This window comes from Mus caroli, chromosome 17 (assembly GCF_900094665.2).
Source record: "Mus caroli chromosome 17, CAROLI_EIJ_v1.1, whole genome shotgun sequence".
NCBI lineage: Eukaryota > Metazoa > Chordata > Mammalia > Rodentia > Muridae > Mus > Mus caroli.
In genome coordinates, this window is record NC_034586.1 from 4,179,661 (window position 1) to 4,201,116 (window position 21,456).

A 21,456-nucleotide genomic window follows, 5' to 3' on the forward strand; every position below is an offset into this window, starting at 1 on the left:
TGCTGGGGCTTGAGCTCAGGCCCGCAGGCACATTGCAGTCTGAGCCATTTCCTAAGGCTCGTATTTACTGTACTTTCACTAGGTTACCGCCTTATGTAATATGGATGCTGCATATTATCTTTACAGAATAATAAAAGTTTGTTAACAGAGGTGGTGGTACATGCTTCTAAACCCAGAACTCGGTAGGCTTAAGTAGAGGGATCTGAACTCCAGTACAGCCTGAGCTACATAGTAAGCAATCTCACGCTAAAAGTTTTTTTTTTTTTTTGTTTGTCATTTGCTTGTTACATTTTGGTTTCTCTGCACACTGCATATTAGTCCACCAGTCACCTAACTTGCTGTAGAAAGCCCTGCTTGGGAAATCACATTTCCACAGAGCTGCTGTGAGGCCCTCCGGGGAATGAGTCGGAAACTCCCACGCGGGATTCTAGAAAGACTGACCTCTTAACCCTGCATCCACTTGCAACACTAAGCATCAACCTGGACTTTTCCACCTAACTCCATCTCGGCCACCGTACTGGTCTTGGTTGAAGAAGAGAGAGTTAGGAAGAGCTCAAGCGCAGACGCAACCAGGGTGCTGGGACGGGGAAACTGAGGTCTGGCTCTAAGGCGTCACCCCTCGCCGCGCGTGAGCAAACCCTGGGGTTGTCAGGCCTCGAGTAGGTACCTGGCGCTCGTGCCCGGCCCGCAACACTTCCTGTCCCGCGCGCGTGCGATGCTCATGTGACCCGGGACTGGGCGGAGAGCACCTGAACGAGGACGTCACGTGAGCAGGAGGCGGGGCGGGGGCGGGCCGACTCCGGTCACGTGATGCTCCGGGGACGGCCACGGAGCGCCTCCTCGTCGCACTCCCCCCTGGCTCCAGCTCTCTCTCCTCTTTCTCCCTCCAGCTCCCGTTGCAGCTTCGACTCCGCTGTGGCGGCGCGACCGTGTCCCAGGCGCGGCTCCAAACGGCCAGCCGCCGTGAGCCCCACGCCACACGCGATGCGGGCCGTTCTGCCGGGACCCGTGCCCTCCGGGCCGCGCGTCGCGCTCCTGCCGCCGCTCCTGCTGCTGCTGCTCCTGGCGGCCGCGGGCTCCGCGCAGGCCCAGGCCGTCGACTTGGACGCCCTGTGCAGGTGGGTGTCCTGCGTGGCGGGCGCGGAGCCCCGAGGACACGCAGACCTCCGCCCCGCCCCGCCCCCGCGGGAAAGTTGCCCGCGTGGTGGCCGCGGCGGCGCAGGAGGACGCGCCGCCGTGGCACTGGCCCCCGGAGCCCCCCGTGCCCGGCCACTTGTGGCTGTCATAAGTCGGGCGGCTTTGTGCGACTCCCGGGGCCCGGTGTGACCGTCGGAAGTTGCAGGGGGCAGAGCTAAGGCTGGGCTTTTGTCCCGCTGCACGTTTTCATTGAAGTTCCAGCCGTGGAGCTTCGGAGGCGTCCCCTCTAGTGTGCAGAGTCTCCAGGGAGTGCGAACCCAAGCGATGCTCTTGGAGTTGGGTAGTGGTGGTTTCAACTGCAGATTGACTCCTTCTGTGGCAACTCTCAGTTTTCCTTATTTAAAGTAGCCATTTGTCAGTGGTTGAAGCTTTTTTCTTCTTTTGACAAGGGTTGAGAGGTGGTCATCTTTGTAGGCTTTCAAGACTTTACCTTTCACGTCTCCCAGTTAGCTTCCTGTGTGGTTGCTCACATGATGTCATTGTCTCCAGAGTAGATTATTCTAGTGGAGTCTTCTGCTCTGGGATCCAAGCTTGTATAATTTCCAGTCCTGTCGAAGCTTGTTGGTGTTGGACACAGACTCGTGGGCCTAGGGAACTTCCAATACCATTAGTTTGGAGACAGGCCTCCTCTGGGCTCTTTAGGGTGAAGGGAAATCAAATCTTTTCTGTTTTAAAAACTTTGATAAGAAGGAAGCGGGAAGAGAATCTTGAAGCCAGCTTTACCCTTGACTTTCATAAGTGACTCAGAATGAGACGGGGCTGAGCCTACCTTCTGAGCCAAACTTGATGTTTCTAATGGTAGTTCCAGACTCTTTAGTCCTTTGTATCAGAGAGTTTTTCTCTCACCTGGAGTTAATCATTTGTAGGACTTGTTAGTGTAAGAATGAGCTGACCAGAATTCTATTTCCCATTTTGGAGAGTATTTGGAGGGAGACACTGCTGCACTGCGGCTTATAGACCAATTAGCTGCCCAAAGATAGATTGCTGCCCCAGTAACTTCATGATATGGAGGGAAGGGTGCCCCTTAAACAATAGTAGGCCCAGGGGGGAACATTTAGAACAGAAAATTTTGTATTTAGGGCTGCTGTGACCAAGAATTAACACAGCTGGTCTAGTACTGTGGAAGACACGGTCTTGCTAGATAACTGGAATTTGTTTCTTTTGAAGGCCTTGGTACAGGGGATCCAACCTAGGGCCCAGGCATGCTAGGCAAGTACTCTACTACAGACCTGCGGCCTTTGCCTTAGGATTCACTTTTTTTACACCATTATTTTTAAAGTGGTGTGTGTGCACATGCGTGCCCATTGTGTCTGCCATGCAGAGGCCAGAAAAGGGTCTCAGATTCCTTGGAGCTGGAGTTACAGGTTGTGAGCAGCCAGCGTGGCTTCTAAGAATTGAACCCCTCCCCCCTCCAAAGGCCATCTCTCTAGCTATAGTAGAGTTAATTTCTTTGAAAAAATTAAGAGAATATTTTTTATTCTATGTTTGCATTTATGGCTGTTTACCACATACCTTACGGTGTCCTTGAAGAAGGCACCAGATTCCCTGAAAGTGAAGTTACAGACGGCTGTGAGGCTCCACGGGGATGCTGGGCATTGAACAAGGGTCCTGTGCAAAAGCAGCAAGCACTCCTACTGCTGAGCTGTTAACTGTCTAGTCTCCTAGAGTTAAGTGTTTTTTTTTTTTTTTTTTTTTTGTGAGGGGAAGGAGGGGAGATAGGGTTGCTCTGTGTCACCCTGGCTATTCTTGAACTCACTCTGTAGACCAGACTAGCCTTGAACCTAGAAATCTGTCTGCCCGTGTGCTCCCAAGTGCCAGGATTAAAGGTGGCACTTTAATCCCACTCAGTTTAGAGCTTATATTTTAGTAGAGGAAAATTTGTCAAGGAGAACTGAGAGACAAGGAGTCTCAGAGCTGCTCACTTGTGCATGGCCATCTCATTGTCTTGAACTTGTGGTCTTTCACCTCATCTCCAGTGGAGATACTGGTCCTTACTTTGTGGAATGAATGGCCTTTGTACTAGTCTACTGGGGTCACTGTCTCACATGGTGTGACTTTGCCAGTGCTAGAGAGGGTCTAAGGTTGTGTTAGGGTTTCCTTCACAGCTTCTGACGTCTCTAAGGTTCTTGTTCCCAGTCCTTCTCACCTATCCCCTGCCTGTAGTTATGCTCTTTCTTAGAAACAGTTTGAGTGTCTTAGTGCCTGCAGAGTGTAGTTTGTCTTGTATGGTCCTGTTTAGTTTTTTTGTTCTGGGAGCTTAAACCCAGGAGCTCAAAGTCAGGGGCAAGCTAGGCAGCTGTTTTCTTTCAGAGCTCGACTCACAGCCCTTTAAGAGTCTCTGCCACAGGCTTTTAGCCTCTTCTTTGGGAATGTGGGCAGTTACTGCTAGATAACGTCACCTTCAAGTTCCTTAGGGTTAGCGCACACACAAGGAGGTTAGCGATTCTTTCTAAATCCAGTATAATGCCCATAACGCGTATCAAGGGAGTATGGCGTGTTTGGCTGCCTTGACGCCTACAGACTCCATGGCTGAGATGTAAATAGCCCCCTGGGGTCTCCTGAGTGAACAGTAGACTCCTGTAGTTGGTGCCCTTGTGTTTGTTTTTGGCACATGGTCACATGGAGGCAGCTCCTTATGTGGCCAGGACTGTATTCCAGGGGTTGGTAAACCAACTGAAACAGGCGCTACATTTTCCCTGTTGAAAAAAACCCAGATGGATGTGGTGTGGTTTGGTGCCCAGAGCACTACCGGAAATTATTTCTGTAAAGGTATTGGCCTGCCCAGGCATCATGGGACGCTCCTGAGCCTGGGCAGTTGGTTCTTGGACTTGTGGGAGAACAGCCTCTTTCAAGAGAGGATACTTTTCAGAGAGCAGGAGGGGAGTCCTGACCCATTTCTGGGGTGTCTGGTTGGTGTGGAGCTTTGAGATGAGCTAGGGCTCTGACCACTGGGATGGGGTGCAGTTTCTACGGAATCTGGCTTTGGGGAGGGGTCAAGGAACCCAAGTGGAGGGACCATTTCAGCAGCAGGTCTCAGGATGTTTGCACAGTGGACAGCCTGCCCTGTGAAATGTGTGTACAGTAGACACAGCAGAGGGTGGTCTAGGTCACTGGAACAGCACGGTGCATAACTTGCTTACTCTTGGAAGAGCCTGGAGAGATGTACATGCACACAGATGCAGTCACACAGACAGATACTGGGCACCAACTGACCCTGGGTCCTCATGCATGGGAGGGAAGTGCCATCCCTTCTTTTATCTTTTGTTCTGAGACAAAGGCTTGCCAAGCCCAGACTGGTCTTGAACTTGCCATTGACCTGCCTCAGTCTCTGTTGTAGCCAGATTTCAGGAACTGCTAGACCTGGCTCTGATCATAAATATTTGTCAAATGTCTGGAGGGAAGTGTGCTGTAGAAGAAGTTACTTGGGTCTCTCAAGATGTGGGGTGCTGGTGTAAAGAAAAGGTCACTAGGCTGATGAGCCTGCTGGTGGTGGCACTGGCCTGGATAAGGTCTGGGGGTAGGGAACATGTGAAGGTCAGTGGGGCAGGATAAGTCAGAACACCACGGGGAGGGGCAGAGGCCAGGTAACGCAGGACCCTCAGAGTGCACTAATGCTCTTGGCTGGTTGTTCAGTGGTTCAGCTTACTACTTTAAACTTTGCAGGATGCCGTGTTAAGTATGTAAAAGGCTTCCCACCCTTGATTTAGGTGTTCACAGTGTTTTTTGGGGAGGCTTAACAGTTGGAACTGATTATAAAGTGCTTGGTCTGGTGGTTAACTACTTTGAAATTTATACCGGACAAGTTTTCTCCAAATTGTTTGGGTATGAATACTGGGGAGTTTTTATTATATTGAGGACAAGAGAATAATGAAGCCAGCTGGGAGTTGCAGTAGGTTTAGTTGCTATCTCTAGAGATTTTTTTTCCCCTTCTCTTGTAACTCTTCCCAAAGAATAATGCTTATGTGCCTAATTTGGGCCACATGTTAGCCTGATCACCTCCGTTTGTGTGCATGCATTTCCCTTAACCATAAAAGTGTGTGTTAGCCTAGTATTGTTAATTATGGTTCCAATATGGTTTTTGTTTTCTTTTTTGACAGGATCTCACAATGCCCTCACTACGACCTTGAACTCCTGGTCCTCTCGCCTTTACCTTCTCTCAGTTCTTAAAACAGCATCTTAGCCAGGCGGTGGTAGTACATGCCCTTAATCCCAGCAGAGGCAGTTTGAGGCCAGCCTGGTCTACAGAGTGAGTCAAAACCAAAACCAAACCAAAGCAACCAACCAAACCTAGCATTTTAATAAACTCCCAGGAAATGAATAGCTCCTTAGGCTTCTTTTATCAGTGTTTCACGTATAGAAAGAGTTTTAGAAGCTGGAGTGGTAACTCACGCCTTTAATCCCAGCACCTGGGAGGCAGAGGCAGGTGGATTTCTGAGTTCAAGGCCAGCCTGGTCTACAAAGTGAGTTCCAGGACAGCCAAGGCTACACAGAGAAACCCTGTCTTGAAAAAAAAGAGTTTTAGAAAATGGAATTCCAAAAATAATCAGGATGTCTATTCTTTTAAAAGTTTTGGGGTTGCTGGGTGTGTGATGTGGTCTTGCGTGAGTGCTAGGCAAGCAGTCTGCCACAGAGTCTATCCCCAGACCCATCTCCTCTTCTCTGAGCTTGGCACACAGCATATTGTGCTGTGCAGAGATTTCAGCAATGTCCAGAGCAATGTGCAGGGGCCCCCAGTGGCCCACCACTTAGTGGATTACTGACATTACTTTGTTATTGACATCATTCTCTGGGCTTGTTCCAGTGAATGGGACCTTTCTGTAATGCTGCACCTGGTGGTTTTGGATGGCAGAAGAGGAGCCGCCTCACTGTATGTGAACTGCCAATCTGGAGCCCAAGTTGGCTGGACCTTTCTGCACCCCCACCCACTGCATGCAAGAATTCTAGCTGTTCCACATTCTTGTCAACATTTGGTCTTAGCAGTTTTGAGTCAGTGGGTTTGAAAGGCATCTATCTCACCATGTTTTTGAGTCTCTTTTCTTCACTCTCCACTCCCCCTTTTTCGGTCTCCTCTCTCCGCCCTTTAAAGGTCTTGCTAGAGTAGGCTTGGCTAGCCGAGTCCTCTTCCTGCTTCAGCCTCCTAAGTGCTGGTGTTACAGGTGTGAGCCCTCACAGGCTCATGGTGTAAGCAGAACTGCCCCTGTCTTTATTGCTCTACTTAATGACAGACTTGTTTATTAGAAGGACTAGGTAGGGCTTTTTTTTTTTTTTTTGTAAATAATAATTTGACTTTTGACCCCTTGGCAGTTTGTTTTTATCATGTATTTATGGAAACTCAGGAGTTTCTCAGGTGTTGAGGGTCAAGATCTTAGATATGTTTCCTTCCCTGTCTCCCTTCCCTCTCTGTTGCTGTGCTGAAACACCATGGCCAAGACCATCGATAGTGTTTTGGCTGGGTCATTGTGGCAGCAAGTGGCAGCTTTACCTGAAGCAAAGTCTGCCATACATCCTCTACCAAAGCCACATCCTCTAAGCCTCCCCAGATGTCACAATCAACTGGGGACCAAGTGTTTAAATATGGGAGCCTCTGGGTGCTATCCTCATTCAAGCCACAGACCCTAAGAAATCATAGCTGTGGCAGAATTCCATCCCTGGAGGAGCCTTCCTGTGCATTGTTGGGTGTTAGGCAATGTTCCTGGCCCATACCCAGCAGGTGCAGGGCTCTTCACCACATGCCCTTACCTTGGTGACACAAAGGAAAATGTCCCCAGACATTTCAGATGAAACTCCAACCAGACAAAATCTCTCCTCTTTGGGAATCACTGGGCACCCCAAGGACACAGATTTCCTTATTGTTTACCTCTCGGATCTGTGAGGGGACAGAGAAGCTTCATCTCCCCCCAGCTCTCATCTTATTCACCATCCTGGATGCTGAGGTGGCTTTTTGTTTTTTGTTTTTTTTAAATTTATTTTTATCTTCTGTGTTTTGCCTGCATATATATCTGAGGGTGGAGTTACGGACAGTTGTGAGCTGCCATGTGCATGCTAGGAATTTAGCTGGGGTCCTGTAGAAGAGTGGCCAGTGCTCTTAACTGCTGAGCCATTTCTCCAGCCCTGCCAGCTGAGTTTTAAAGTGGTATCATGCTGTAATTTTTTTTTTCTGACTGTGTTACCATGAATATGACAGTTTTGTGGAATCAGCCAACCTTTTTTTTTTAATGCATTGGGATCAATTTTTGTATGAACTAGACGTTTTCTGGTCCATACACTTTTGTAGAACTTAGCAGTAATGTTCTAGTAATCTGGTACTTTGGGAGAGGAGGGGTAAATCGGGGGGGGGGGGGAGGCCCTGTGCAGAGTAGCAAGGCTTTACCTTGGGGTCCCTGTCTTAGTATCTGGAGTCACAAGCACTTGACGCCTTACTCAGGCTGGCTGGCCTTTGAGCTTCCAGGGACCTCCCTGCCTTCTCACTCCCAGGCTTTCCCATTTGTGAGATTGTAAGTGTGTGCTGTGCCTTTTTAACATGGGCTTCAGGGGCTGGTGAGATGGCTCAGTGGGTAAGGGCACCCAACTGCTCTTCCGAAGGTCCGGAGTTCAAATCCCAGCAACCACATGGTGGCTCACAACCATCCGTAATGAGATCCGACTCCCTCTTCTGGAGTGTCTGAAGACAGCTACAGTGTATTTACATATAATAAATAAATAAATCTTAAAAACAAAACAAAACAAAAAACATGGGCTCTGGAGGTCCAACTTATGTTCCAAGTGCTTTGACTGGCAAAGGCATCTTCCCATCCATCCTCAAAATGTCTTTAAAACTTACATTAATTAGAGATAGAGACTGCTGTCTAGCCCGGGCTGGCCAACTTGAGATCTGCCATCTTCAACGGTTTTTGCCATCACGCCTGGCTTTCTTTTTCTTTTGTTTGTTTGTTTGTTTTCCTTATGTTAATATTTTTAATGTGTATAGGTATCTTGCCTGTATTTGTGTCTATGCGCCATGTCTTTGTAGGCCTCAGAAGAGGGTGTTGGATCCCCTGGGATTGGAGTTACAAGCAGTTGTGAGCCACCATGTGTGCTGGTGATAGAGCCAGGGGTCCTTTAGACCCTTGGTGGTGTGAATGAAAATGGCTCATGGGCGTGGCCTTGTTGGAGTGGGTGTGGTTGGTGTCACTGAGGAACTGTGTCGCTGGGCTTGGGCTTTGAGGTCTTAGAAGCTCAAGCCAGGCCTAGTGTGTCTCTTTTCTATCTGTTGCTTTCTGATCAAATGTCAGACTCTGAGCTACCTCTCCAGCACCACATCTGCCTGCCTGCCTGCCTGCCTGCTACTGTGTTTCCCATTGTGACAATCCTGGACTAATCCTCTGAACTGTAAGTAAGCCAGCCTCAATTAAACGTTTTCCTCTAAGAGTTGCTATTCACGGTGTCTCTTCACAGCAATAAAACAATAGTAAGACAATGTTCTTAACTGCTGAGCCATCTTTCAGCCCCTAAAAATTTCTTGATATTAACTTGTGGGCATCTTTATCAAAGGCTTGTTTACATTTTAGCCAATTCAGAAGCACTAGCATTCTGATTCATATATTGTTGACACCTTTATTCTAGTTTATTAATACTCACTTGCTGACTTCTAAGTTTCCTGTGTTTAGTTTAATTGAAAGCTTAAATCTTTAAAATTAATTTACATTATATCAAGGCATGTCTTTGGATTCTGGAAAAAGAGCTACTTAAGAGTGCCTGCTACTGGTGCAGAGGATGTGGGCTTGGTGCCCAGTATTCACAACAGGCAAAGTCAACCCATGGATATATAATTCCAGGCCCAGAGGATTCTGGGTGGTACCTGTACATACATAGACACTCAGGCATGAACACATCCACATGAAAAATAGTAAAATGTAAAAACCAGTTAAAGCCATATGTCTTCCCCTGAGCGCCATAGCAGTCTGACAGTCTTTAAACTCTCCGTTTCCATTTTCTAGTTTTAACCTTCCTGGACCTACTGAGATGTATAGTCCTCCAGGAGCTGTGCTTTAGATATAGGCTGGGGTCCCCAAAGCTTCATTGTTGACATTTAAATCTCTGTCATGAGGAATTAACAGGTAGACATTTAATCCCACATTGGTGTGGAGAGGTGAGGCCTCTTGGGAGGGGATTTGGGTTATGTGGTACTTTAGGGTGGGGCCTGTGACCGAGTCCCAGAGACTTTATAGGAGGAGGGGGACCACACGCCACACGGGCACATGCATATTCCCATACCTTGACGAGTGACACTACATGCACTGAAAACTACAATCGCCTGTGTCACCCTGACCTCAGACCTTCCAAGAACTGGGAGCCACAATATGGCCTGCTTCAGTCATTTCTTTATGGCAAAATGTGCTGATAAAGCAATAAATGACTTTTAGGGGGTTTATTTATCTTTTCCACTGTGGCCAGTAAATGGAATTTCCCTTGTGGCCTGCCACCTAGTCAGTTGGAAGAGCCATGTATGTTTGGAAGAAATGGTCTCTATTTGGGTCAGAGTTATTAATTGTGCTGCCCAGCTGCCTCTGCCCTGAGTTATTCCTGTCCCACTTGAGTTTTGTCTTGTTTACTTTTTATTCATGGCTCTGGGTTGGGATGGGGTGTGCCTATGGGCTTTTCAGCTTCCCTTGATAGAGACCCACAGCTTTGTGGTTGTTTTGTTTTGTTTGTTTGTTTTTGTTTTGTTTTGTTTTTCTTTGTAGGAAAAAAAGGGTTTCTCTGTGTTTCCCTAGCTGTCCTGGAACTTTGATCACCAGGCTGGCTTCAGACTCACAGAAATCTGCCTGCTTCTCCCCCCAACCCCCACCATCCCCAGGACCGCTCAGCTATTTGTTTTTTGGTTTTTGGTTTTTTTTTTTTTGAGATATGGTTTCACTACATAGCCAATGCTGTGCTTGAACTCACGATTGTTCTACTTCAGCCCCCGGATGCTGGGATTACAATCAAGCAGTACCATGCCTGGCTTGCCCAACTCTTATTTTTTATCTTGGGCCCATTTCTGTTGGTTGTTGTCTTGTGTTCATGTTGCCCTCAACTGGCGGCTCTTGATTGTGCTCATTTTGGACATCTGTCGTCCTTGCAGCTGCTCAGGGCAGGGCTGGGAACATTTGTTGGAACTTGGCTATAAATTGTCTTGGGGGAGATGAGGAATGGGTGGAACATGCCAGAGACTGGTCTTTTCTTATTCTCCTGTGGGTCACCCACCTAGTAGTGCTGCTCCTGCCAGGAGGCAGCTGTTGGCTCCTCTTGATAGTTGGCAGAGCATTGTGTGCTGCCTGTTGGCAGGCCGTGTAAGTCCTATCTGAGACAGCTGGATGACGAAGCTGGTGTCAGATCACCTTTGGGTCTTTGTCCCTCCCCCCCACAGCTGCCTTACTTACTTTTTGAGACTGGCTTTCTGTGGCCCCAGACTTGTGATCCTCCTGTCTTAGTGTCCTGAGTGCTGAGAATGTGGGGAGTACAGGAGTACCACCATGCTCCACTGGATGCCACTGTTGGAAGTCACTGTCTTTTTATCACCCCTTAGCACCTCAAGAGTTTCTGCCTCAGTGATTGAGTGCTTGCTCATATGAGGTTTAAGAAAGGGTTCTACTTTCTGAAAGTATTTGAAGCTGTGGGCTTGTGGGTCACTAGTCCCCCCTCACACTCAGTTCTGAGATACTGAGCTAGCAGATTGCAAGACTTTTTCCTAGCACCAGAACTTGTGGGTACAATAGGTGTGGGGTGTGGGCAGGTGCCAGTGCCGGTGCCCCCTGTTGGGCTGGGTCCCGCCCATTTTTGCTTTATTTTATTTCCTGGATATAGAAAGAGGCAGTGGTGTGTGTGTGTGTGTGTGTTGGTGTGTGTGTGTGTGTGTGTGTGTGTGTGTGCATGCATATGTGTCTAGAGATCAGGGTAACCTGCCTCTGTCTCCCAAGGGCTGGAACTAAAGGCATGAGCCACCAAGCCCTGTGTTGTTTGTGTATAGTGGAGGCAGCAAGGCCTGGCTGACCTCAGTACCCACCAGTGGCTCCTGCTCTCTGGCTCCCTAGAGGTTGGGAGTGTCTGCTGTAGATATAGCCCCAAGAGGTTAGTGGGAAAATGTTTGGTCACTTCACCTTGCTCTAAAACTGGAAGTTGGCTATTGCTGACAAGATTTTGAGGTGCCAAAGATTGTGTCATGTCCTATTTTGGACTCTGACAGACCCACTGCTACACACACAGTCGTCATAGTGGAGGAAAATCCCGTTGTCCTGTTCCCTCGGGTGTGAAACATCAGATCAGCCACTGACCTTTAGCAGGAGTTTTCCCTTGCTCTGTTAGTGCTGGAGGGCAAGTTCCCTGGGGCCTTACTGATTCCTGCAGGCATTTGTGACTACTGATTGATTGTAGCTGTGTCTTAAGTGTCGGAGACACCAAGCAATGTGCTAACAGGCCTGGCTAGCAGCTGTACATTTTAAAAACAGATGTGACCAGTGAAGAGTGGCCTGTGAGGTAAGTTTCAAAGGTGGTCTTTTAGGTTGAGCCTTTAGGTTTGTGCTGCCACAGAGCTGCCACATGGCCACTGAGCTTTGACCAAATGTAAGATTGTTCTAATTCCAGCTCTTCCCTTCTCCTTTTGGGCAATACCAGGGGTTGAAGTTAGGGCCTTGGTATATAGGTAGCAAGCACTCTGCCTATGAGCTGTATCTCCAATCTTTACATATGTATGTATGTATGTATTTATTGAAAACTTTGAGATAGGGTCTCCCTGAGTTACCTAAGACAACTCTTGAGCTTGTGATCTTCCTGACTTAGCCTCCATTGCAATTGGTTTTACCAGTCTATGCTAACAGGCCTGGCTGTCAGCTACACATTTTAAAGCAGATGTTTAGTGTGGAAAAACTCCCTACTCCTCCGCCTGGCCTGCAAATAGAACAGCCAGCAAACCAGAAATGACCCAGAAGAGGGCTTCTTAGAAGTGACAAGGGCAGTGCCCACTGAGTCATCACTGCTCCTCCGGCTCCCTCCTGTCACCTGGCCAGCTCACACGCGCTACTCTCTACTCCCAAGTGAAAGCCACCATCTGTTCCTGTATCTGGTCTTTTAGAGGAAGCGTTGTGAGCCAGTGGTGTCATGAGGCTTGGCATCCCTTAATAATGAGAGAGAGGATTGAGGAGCTTTTGGGAATAAACAAGGGTGTGGGTCCAAAAGGGCTCACCATGCCTAGGCTCTTCTGTAAGGTGCTAATCTAAAGGGGGCCTGGAAGGAAATGAGGGGTATGTGTGTTACTGTATGTAATGGGGAAGGGTCTTTGCAGGATCTAAGTGTGCCTCTTTGAGACCAAAGGGTCAATGTGGTTGGAGGGGGCGTGGACAGGGACGGGGCGGGGCAGGACGGGGCGGGGCAGGGCAGGACGGGATGGGATGGGACTGGACGGGACAGGAGAGATGTCAAGAGTTAGCTGGGGCTGGATCCCAGATGTGACCATATTGACTTTAGAGCTATTGGAAATCAGCTCCAAATTGGAATGAGGCACAATGGCTCATACCGATAATCATTTGGCAGCTGAGGCAAGTGGATGAGCCTGAACTTAAAGGAGACTGAGAAAGGACAAAATAAAAAATGCCTGAAAGTTCTGATTTCTTTGCTTTTGTGCAGAGGGCTTCTTATCATTCAGGTACTGAAGTTGGTGACAGTTCTGCTGCCAGAATGCAGTGGGAAGTGGTCCATGCTGGGAGCAGAGGGCATGGCAAGGCTCTTCCTGCTGTGGTTGGTCACTTGGTGATCTGGGACTGCCTGCCAAGTTACACCCACGCTCTAGTTTCAAGTCTCCCAAACGGGGAGGTTGGTGTGCTCCTTGACAGACAGTGAGGACTAAGTGACTATGTTCAGAAGCCATGCACGGCGTGCCCCAGGTGTGTCATTGTTTCTAAGGGAGGCGCAGCTGTGCTCCATGGACTGGGCTTTGGGAGGTTCTCTTTGCCCAGTGGAGTTTCTTGCTGAGCCCCTGGCACGATCCCAGTATTTGCTAGCAGGACTCTTTAGACATGTCATATGGTGGTCCAGGTTGGCCTTGAACTCAAGTAGTCCTTCTGCCACAGGCTACCAACCTGGGATTGCAAGTACAAGTCCTGGTCTACCTACTTGGTTTTTGTGAAGAAATAGCATGTGTAGCCTCTGATAACCTTATTAACATCACAGACCAACAAGCTGAGCTGACTGTTCAGCAGTTAAAATGCCAGCCCTCCCTGTGTTCAGGGCCATAAAGGCAGGACTTTGGGTCCCCAAAGAATTGGGTCCTTGCTAGCAAGGAGAGATTTTGAGTGGGTCCTGTGCTAGCATTGCCTTCCTGCGTCCGCACAGCAGAGCCTGTGCCACACACTGGCTTCTCCCTGTCCTTCTTTGGGACAGTCTTCTGTTGCTCAGGTCGGCATTGAACCTAGTGGTCAAGGGTGACCCTTAACATTTGGCTCTTTTGTCCCCACCTGGTTCTGGCTTCATATCACTGCTCCTGGTTTATACTGTGCTGGGCATTATTGAACCCAGGGCCTCTGGCATGGCGCTCATGCACTCTCATAGCTCTTCTGTGGAGCTAGGATTCTGTGCACTGTGTTCCAGCACACAGCTTTGTTTTTTTTTTTTTTGTTTTTTTTTGGTACTAAAAATGAACTTAGGCCGACATACATTGAGGGAAATGGCCAACCGTTGAACTTTAATGCAGCCCTCTTTCTTTCTTGAAGTTAAGAATAAAGCAAGAGAGCATCCAGACCATTACTGTTTAGGATGAGAAATTAACCTTAGTTTTAGATAAATGCACCAATTTACGCAGACACAGGGAAACTCACGCGGAGTAGGTCTGCAGTCTGAGCAGTGGACAGCAAAGCCACATTCTGGGAGATTCCTGGTAGCTGTTTGTTTATGAGAGTTCTGGCTCCTGAGTAACCGCAGTGCAGCTTTACCTGGCCACTGTTTGTGGTGGCAGCTGTTAGTGGTTACATTTGGATAGTTTAGTGTTGGGGAGGCTCAGCTGCTGGCCTGTCCAGAGGAGACAACCAGGAAGAAGCTGTCTGTCTTTGTGGTCTGCTGTTGTGTAGTCCTTGGTTGTGTTGTGTGTCATCTCCCCCCTCCCACTTCAGATGGGGTGTGTGTGTGTGTGTGTGTGTGGGAGGATGGGGTGGGGTTGGGGGCAGGGGTGGGGACATGGGTGGGGGTGGTTTAGGTATGAAGTGTGTCCCCTCTCTCTCCCCTGCAAAGCTTTATGTTTTTGGTCTCTAGTGACAGATGAAGTCACTGTGAGGTAGCTGGGTTATCAAGGACCTTGATGTGATAAGGGAATTATTCACAGAAACATTAATAGTTTTACAGCACGTCTGGGAGACGACGGCAGTGCTGAGGTGGTGCCTAGATGGAGGAAGGGGATCATCAGGGCGCTGTCTTGTTCAGGCCTGCCCATGCCTTCCACTTTCCCTTATTCCCTGTGTTTTGTGGCTCAGTGAGGTTAGTAGCCTCACCCATCGCATACCTGTTGCAATGATGTTTGGCCTCAACTTAGGCTATAGCAATGGGGCCAGCTGACCATGTACTGAAACCTAGGGAACCAAGAGCCAAAGCAGCTCCTTTCTCTTTTAAATTGTCTCTCACATGTTATCACAGCCATGCAGAAGCTAGCACTGTGTGTGCATGGATGTGCCATGTTTCAGTGCCTCTGGAGTTGTAGCTGGAGCCCAGATGCATCAGCATCCTGATGGGTGTGGCCCAGGACAAGGGTCTGCCCTTCCCTCTCCTTCACCCCCTTCAGTGTCATGTGGCATTTTTCTTGGAGGCCTTAAGCCGGCTTGTCTTTTTTGTGAATTCAGATCTTAAGCAATCTAAATCCTTGTGCTAGATCACAGTGCTGTGTTCCTCATCTAGGTTCCTCCTTATTCGTGGCCTTTTGGTTTGCTCGGTTTGTGGACAAGGAAGTATATGGATTCCACTCTGCCAATAGGCCCAGGTCTGTGTGTTCTAATACTGTGACCATGGTGCCTTTCCAGAGGCACCTGGGCTCCCTCTTCCTCACCCTGCCTCTGCTATACCTCCCTCATGATGTGGCTCAAAGACATTATTGGGCCCTGGTTGCCTGCCAGCCCTGTCTCTCTCAGCCTCTAAAAATGGACTTAGGTGTCACAGTTGATTTAGGGGTTCAGGCTAGACCCCTTTTTACCCAATTGATTCCTGCATTCAGAGCCTGTGTAGCTTTCTGGGAAGGCAGACTAATAATGCCCTGCACTCCCATATGCACCTTCTCTCTGTGATCAGGCTTCAGATCTTTATCCACAGTCTTGTGGGTTGGTTAGAATAGGAAGTGAAGTACTTCCTATATAATCCTGGGCCCTGCTGTGTCAAACTCATGTGCTCTCCACTGTCATCGTCTGGTCAGGGTGAGTCACCCTGCCAGACCAGATTTTGTTCTTATAGTACACAGCCCACAAGATACACTTTTCCGTCCCTGCCTTGCTGTAGGCCCACTAGGGACCCTATCTTGTCTCTTCCTGATCTCTCAGTAGAGACCCCTGTGCTGAATATGAGCTGAAACACTGGTGCTGAGGAAGAGTAGGCAGGTTACAGCTTGTATGCACTGCTGGAGCATTCTGGTGTGTGAGCCCGAAGCACAATCACATTTGGAAGTTCAGGTTGAGTCAGATTTGTGCTCACTATGGAGTCAGAAAAGCACCCCCAGCTAGTGACTGTACTGTGTGTGTGTTTTGCTGTGTGGACCACTAACTTGTTTTTTTTTTTTTTTTTTTAAAGGAAGACAGATTACAGATTCATACATGCAAATGGAAAGGTCAGGAGAGAACCTCTGCTGTCAGTCTTTGCCTTAACTATAGCTGTGATACCAGGTCCTTGTGTTTCTCTCTGTGCACACCAGGCCTCAATCTCTTAAAGGGGTGCTGAGCTGACAGACTTTTGGCTTTAGGTGGGTTCTGGGGATTTTTTTTTTTTTTTAAGAAGTATGTGTGTGTAGTTTTGTAATTTTAAAATATACTTAAAACATGGTGCATACCTTTAACCCCAGCACTTGGGATGCAGAGGCAGGAGGATTTCTGAGTTCGAGGCCAGCCTGGTCTACAGAGTGAGTTCTAGGACAGCCAGGGCTGTACAGAGAAACCCTGTCTCGAAAAACCAAACCAAACAAAAAAAATTCCTTAAAACAATTTATTATGTGTTGTGTATGTGATATCTGTTTCCCATGGCACATGTGTGGAGGTCAGACAATGCTGAGGAAATTGTTTCTTTCCACTTTGTGGGTCCCAGGGATGGGCCTCAGGTTGTCGGGCCTGGCAGCGAGAGCATTACCCACTGAGCTGTCTTGCCTTAGCTGCCCAGTTGTTAGGACACTCCACCACATGCAGTTTATTGTTTGTTTTGTTTTTTTTGGATATAGATTCTTGGCTACATGGCCAGGTAGTGCTGGGATGATAAGACACACTCACTGTAACTGGCCTCATAAATCTCACAAAAAAATTTAAAATTTTTTTAAAAACAAAATTCCTTAAGGTTATGTCTGTGTCTTAGGGTTTCCTTGCTGTGAAGAGACACATGGCAATTCTTACAAAGGTAGGAGCTGAGAGCTTCATCTGAGTCTGAGGGTAGCAGGAAGAGCGAGAGAGCCCGCTGGGTCTGGCTTGAGCGTCTGAAATCCCAAAGCCCACCTCCTGCGACACACTTCCTCCAGCAAGGACATACCTCCCAGTAGTGCCATTCCTTATGAGTGTATGGGGGCCATTTTCATTCACAGCACTCTTGTTCAGTAGGGCATTGCCATTTAGAGGCATTTGTTCAAAGCATCCAGTGGTGTCCTGCCACAATCCCACCATCAGAGTTTTAGAACGTACCCAAAGCTGCTCTTATAATCCTTCCTGATCCTGGGCAGGCCCATGTGGGTTTGCTGCCCTTGGCTGTCTGGCCGCCAAGTGGGGTTTGTGGGTGGTGCTTGCTAGAGTAGCAGGAATGCCTTCCTGTCTTTGCCTTGCTTAACAGTCTGTAAGTTGGCAGCATCTTTGAGGATATTCTGAAATTTAAACCTAATAAGGCTAAGGTGGGCCCTCAGAGCCACTGTTGAGGCCCAGGTAGCTTGGACTGTGTAGGCAAGGTCAGAAGAGGGGTGTTGACTTCAGACTGAACTGTGCTGCTTTCTAGTGAGGGGTGGGCTCAGCTCTTAACCACCACACCCATTTTATTTGGTTTTTTTTTTTTTTGGTTTTTCGAGACAGGGTTTCTCTGTGTAGCCCTGGCTGTCCTCGAACTCAGAAATCCGCCTGCCTCTGCCTCCCGAGTGCTTGGATTAAAGGTGTGCGCCACCATGCCTGGCTTACCACACTTCTTTTAAAATCAGGGATAGCTCATCAAATACTTAGCCATGTGGGACTTCTGCCTCTTCCCATTTCCTGCTGGACCTGTTGGTTTGTGTCTGGTGTTCCCAAACTGATGACTGTGCTGAACTATAGAATCACTTCAAAGGAGGGGGCCTGAGTGGGCTTGAGAGCAGCAAAGAGGATGCATTCTCTGCTCAGAGTTCTACCAGCTTAGACCCCAGTGGCCAGGCCAGAGGGAGGAGTCTGAAAGCTGTGTGTACTTTTGTAGTTTAGCATCTAGGCCAGGACAGAAGGAGCCTGCTCTTGAGCACCAGGTGATATGGGCCAGCATTGTTCTAGGGTTTTCCTTGAAGGGCTCAGCCACTCTGACAAGTTGTCTTCTCCCAAGATCCTCATGAAGTTTGACATCTTACACCGGAAAGCGAGTTTCTATGATTCAGATTTCCCTATAAAGGGAACGTGTTACTGAATAAACCCGTACTGTGCACCAATGGCTATGAGGTAAAGCAGGAACTTGAAGTATCTATGTTACATTTGCCATCTTGATGGTTTTGGGTGTTGTGTGAGTGTAACAAGGTTAAACTGTAAAGTTTTAGAGAGCATTTCAGTGCTGTCATTGAAACTAAATATTTTCTGGAAAATTTAAACTATGTTAAAAAACGTAGACCAAATGAGACGGTTGGGCCGGCAGTGCAGCTCAGCTACCTTGGATTTGTTCTGGCTTAGCCACTTCATAGCTGGGTGACACTGGGTGAGGGCATATTTTTCTGAGCTTTGGGGCTTTGCCTCCTAAGTTGAGGAATTCAAAGAGTTGAAGATGGAACAGTCAGTCGCTGGGGTAGGTGTCACTTATGGGTTAGTGCAGAGAGAAGCCTGGTGTTGAGACACACATAGCCCAGTGAGGACCTCCTATCTGTTAGTATGAAACCAGCCCTCTGTTGTGTAGCTCTAGCCTTAGCCTGGCTTCCTTTCGATGTCTGGTAGGTAGTAGTTCCCTGGAACTGAAGTGCAGGTGATTTTCAGAGTCGCTGTGGCCAGAAAGCTCTCAGTAGTTAGACTGAAGAACTTAATTGAAGAAAGCAGTTTCTGTGTCACAGAGCCGTCCTGTTTTGTAGTATTTCTGAGACAGTCTCATATAGCCGAGGATGATCTACCTCCACATGCTAGGATTACAGACATGTACCACTGTGCCGAGTATGATCTCCAGCTTGCAATGCTGCTATGATCTACCTCCACATGCTAGGATTACAGACATGTACCACTGTGCCTAGTTGATATGTGGTCCTTGGGATGGAACCTGGGGCTTCCGGATTAGTTACTTTGATAAAATGTCAAGACCAAAGCTGGGTGTGGCTGGGAATTCTCAAAGTCTGCCCCCAGTAACAAGCTTCTTTCAGCAAGGCTCCACCTCCTATTGTTTCATAATCTGACCAAGAGCACCACTAATACATTGCCTATGAGGGACTTTTTTCATTCAGACCAGCATAGCCTCATGTATGGTAGGTAAGCCTTAATACCGGCTGAGCGATGTCCTTAGCTGAGAATGGGCTGTGTGTTTCCCTGCTGGCTAGGGTTCTAGAGGCAGGAGTTAGATTCCAGAGGGACATTATATCAGGTCACAGACACCGTATACCTGTGCTAAGGATCCCTCCCACGTCTACTGTGTGGCTCAGTGGAGCCACTGAGGCACATGGTATCAAGAATTGGGCTTTTCAAGGGTGCACAATGAGTTGGGAATTGGGGATTTAGTTTCCTTTTACTTCCGTTCCTTTTTTCTTTTTGAAATGATGTCTTCAGCCCTGACTGGTCTCTCAGTGATGCCCTTGCCTGTGTGTCCTGCGTCCTGAGATTAGAGGTGTGCACTCTGCCACTTCTGAGACTGCTCATGTTCAGTGCCAAGGCTTCTCCATAGAGCTTAGTGCTCAGAAGGGCAGTTCTAGCTACAACTGGGTGTTCTCATTTGAGGAGAGTGACTGAATTTCGCAATGGCGGGACAACGGGATCCCTGGGCCTTGCAGGTTCTCCCTACTCCACCTCCTCAATGCCCAAGGCAGTTCCTCAAATGAGATGGAACTCAGGGAGGAGCCAGTGACAGAGTAAGCAGTACTGTGAGCAGCAGGTGAGGGACTTAACTCCTGTGCTGTAGCTCTGCTGTAGCAGGTCTGCCTGCTACTTGGGTGTGAGTGGAGCCCGCCCNCCCTCCCGCCCGCCCGCCCGCCCGCCGTCACAGCAGGGTTTCTGGCTCTTTTCTCAGAGCCTTGTGTGTTATAAGGTTAAAACTTCACTTGTGTAAACTTGGGTAAGGGTGGGTTGGGGCCTTTCAGCCAAGGGGCCTTTCTTGCTCAGCACTGAACTGTTGTCACAGGATGGGATTTTAATTTTGGCTATCCATATTTGCTGTAAATAGAGATTTTTTTTCTAAAAGACAAAATTTATTGCCCCTTAAAGATGCAACCGCACACTTTAATGCCCTCACTCTGGGGTTCTTTAATATGGTCATACTGATTTTTCAGCCTTTTACAAACATCATTTTAAGAATGATTGCAGCCCAGGCCATTTTGGCTGCTTGGCCTTTGTATGCCAGGAAATTTACAGTCATCTAGTTTGTAATTTCAAATGTGACAACTTCTACTGTTTATTTTTGCTTTCTTTTTCTTTTCTTTCTTGAGACAAGGTCTTACTGTATAATCTGGTTGTCCAAGAACTCTGAATGTAGACCAGGTCGGCTTTGAACTCAACAGACTATCAGCTTCCAGAGCATCGGGATTAAAAACATGGACCACTCTGCCTAGCCTGAAATGGTTTCCTGCCTAGTCCGGGCTGGCCTAGGCCTCACTGTGTAGCCAGGGCTGTCTGAACTATTGACCCTCCATCCTTCACTGCCTGTATCACCGCACAGTTACACTTGGCTGCAAACATGCAGCCCTCTCCTTAATAAACATGGCATTTCTTTAAAAGAATTGTCATGTATTTCTACCACTCTTGGGCTTATTATAAACTAGTTTTAAAGTAATAGCGCCAGAGCACATGCATCTACATGTTGACTCACTTTCACTATTCTGCAGAACTAATTAACTATTTTCCCATGAGGTTCCTGACGCATTATTTCAGTTGCCTGATTGTGCTCAGGAGCCAAGCATGTTGGATTGTTTTAAAGCAGCTGCAATGTTTGCTGGAATTAGGCCTTCTCAAGTGTTAATAGCCTGCAGGTCATCAGGTTTCAGTTTAGAAAACATTGCAACTGTTTCTTTGCTCTTGAGTGATGTGACTAAGCCAAGCTAGTGCCCTACCCCCCACCCACCGGGAACTGTGGGCGAATTTGATGGGGGCTGAGTGCATGCGCCTATGGAGGGCTGGCGCCTATGGAGGGCTGCCAGTGAGCCAGTAAGTCAGTTCCAGAGAAAGTCTATTCAAGAACTAAAGTAGGTAATAGGCTCTGTCTTCCCTATGTATATCATGACTTCCATTTTGCTTTTGTATGAGACACAAATAGAAGAAAAATTCGCTTCAGAAAGCAGCTTTTCCTCCTGCACAGAAGTGCAGCTCATTTCACCCTTTTCCTTTTTCTTCTCTCTGCATTTCTTTAGACCTGGTTCTCATTGCTAACTTCTTTTCTGTGGTACAGGCAGGCACTTCAGTCATCAGACTGGGAGGAGCTGTAATGATGACAAGCTAAGGTTTTCAGTGAACTGCCTGCCAGCTTGGAAAAACTTAATCACAGGCCCCCAATGAGAGTTTAGCATTTTTAGTACTGATAGCCTACAAATCACTAGCTAACCATTTAAAGAAGGTGCCGAGGCCTGCATTTGTTTCAAATATATTTAAAGACTGCAGGACATGCGTGGCTTCTGTGGCCTCCACACCTGCGCTGACTCAGTCCTGCAGCCTAGGTCAAGTAGCTCTCCTTTCACCCCCCCCC

General features: G+C 48.0%; 1 protein-coding gene across 1 annotated transcript in view; it reads left to right on the top strand.

Annotated features, from left to right (window-relative positions):
* The first annotated feature begins 815 nt into the window (after nucleotides 1-815).
* The window catches only part of Igf2r (insulin like growth factor 2 receptor), an 88,528-nt gene continuing 67,887 nt past the window's right edge, over nucleotides 816-21,456 (top strand). Inside the window, exon 1 of the mRNA XM_029471387.1 lies at nucleotides 816-1,118. Within this exon, the coding sequence (XP_029327247.1) occupies nucleotides 985-1,118 (134 nt within the window). The 5' untranslated portion in view covers nucleotides 816-984. The remainder of the gene's footprint in view (nucleotides 1,119-21,456) is intronic.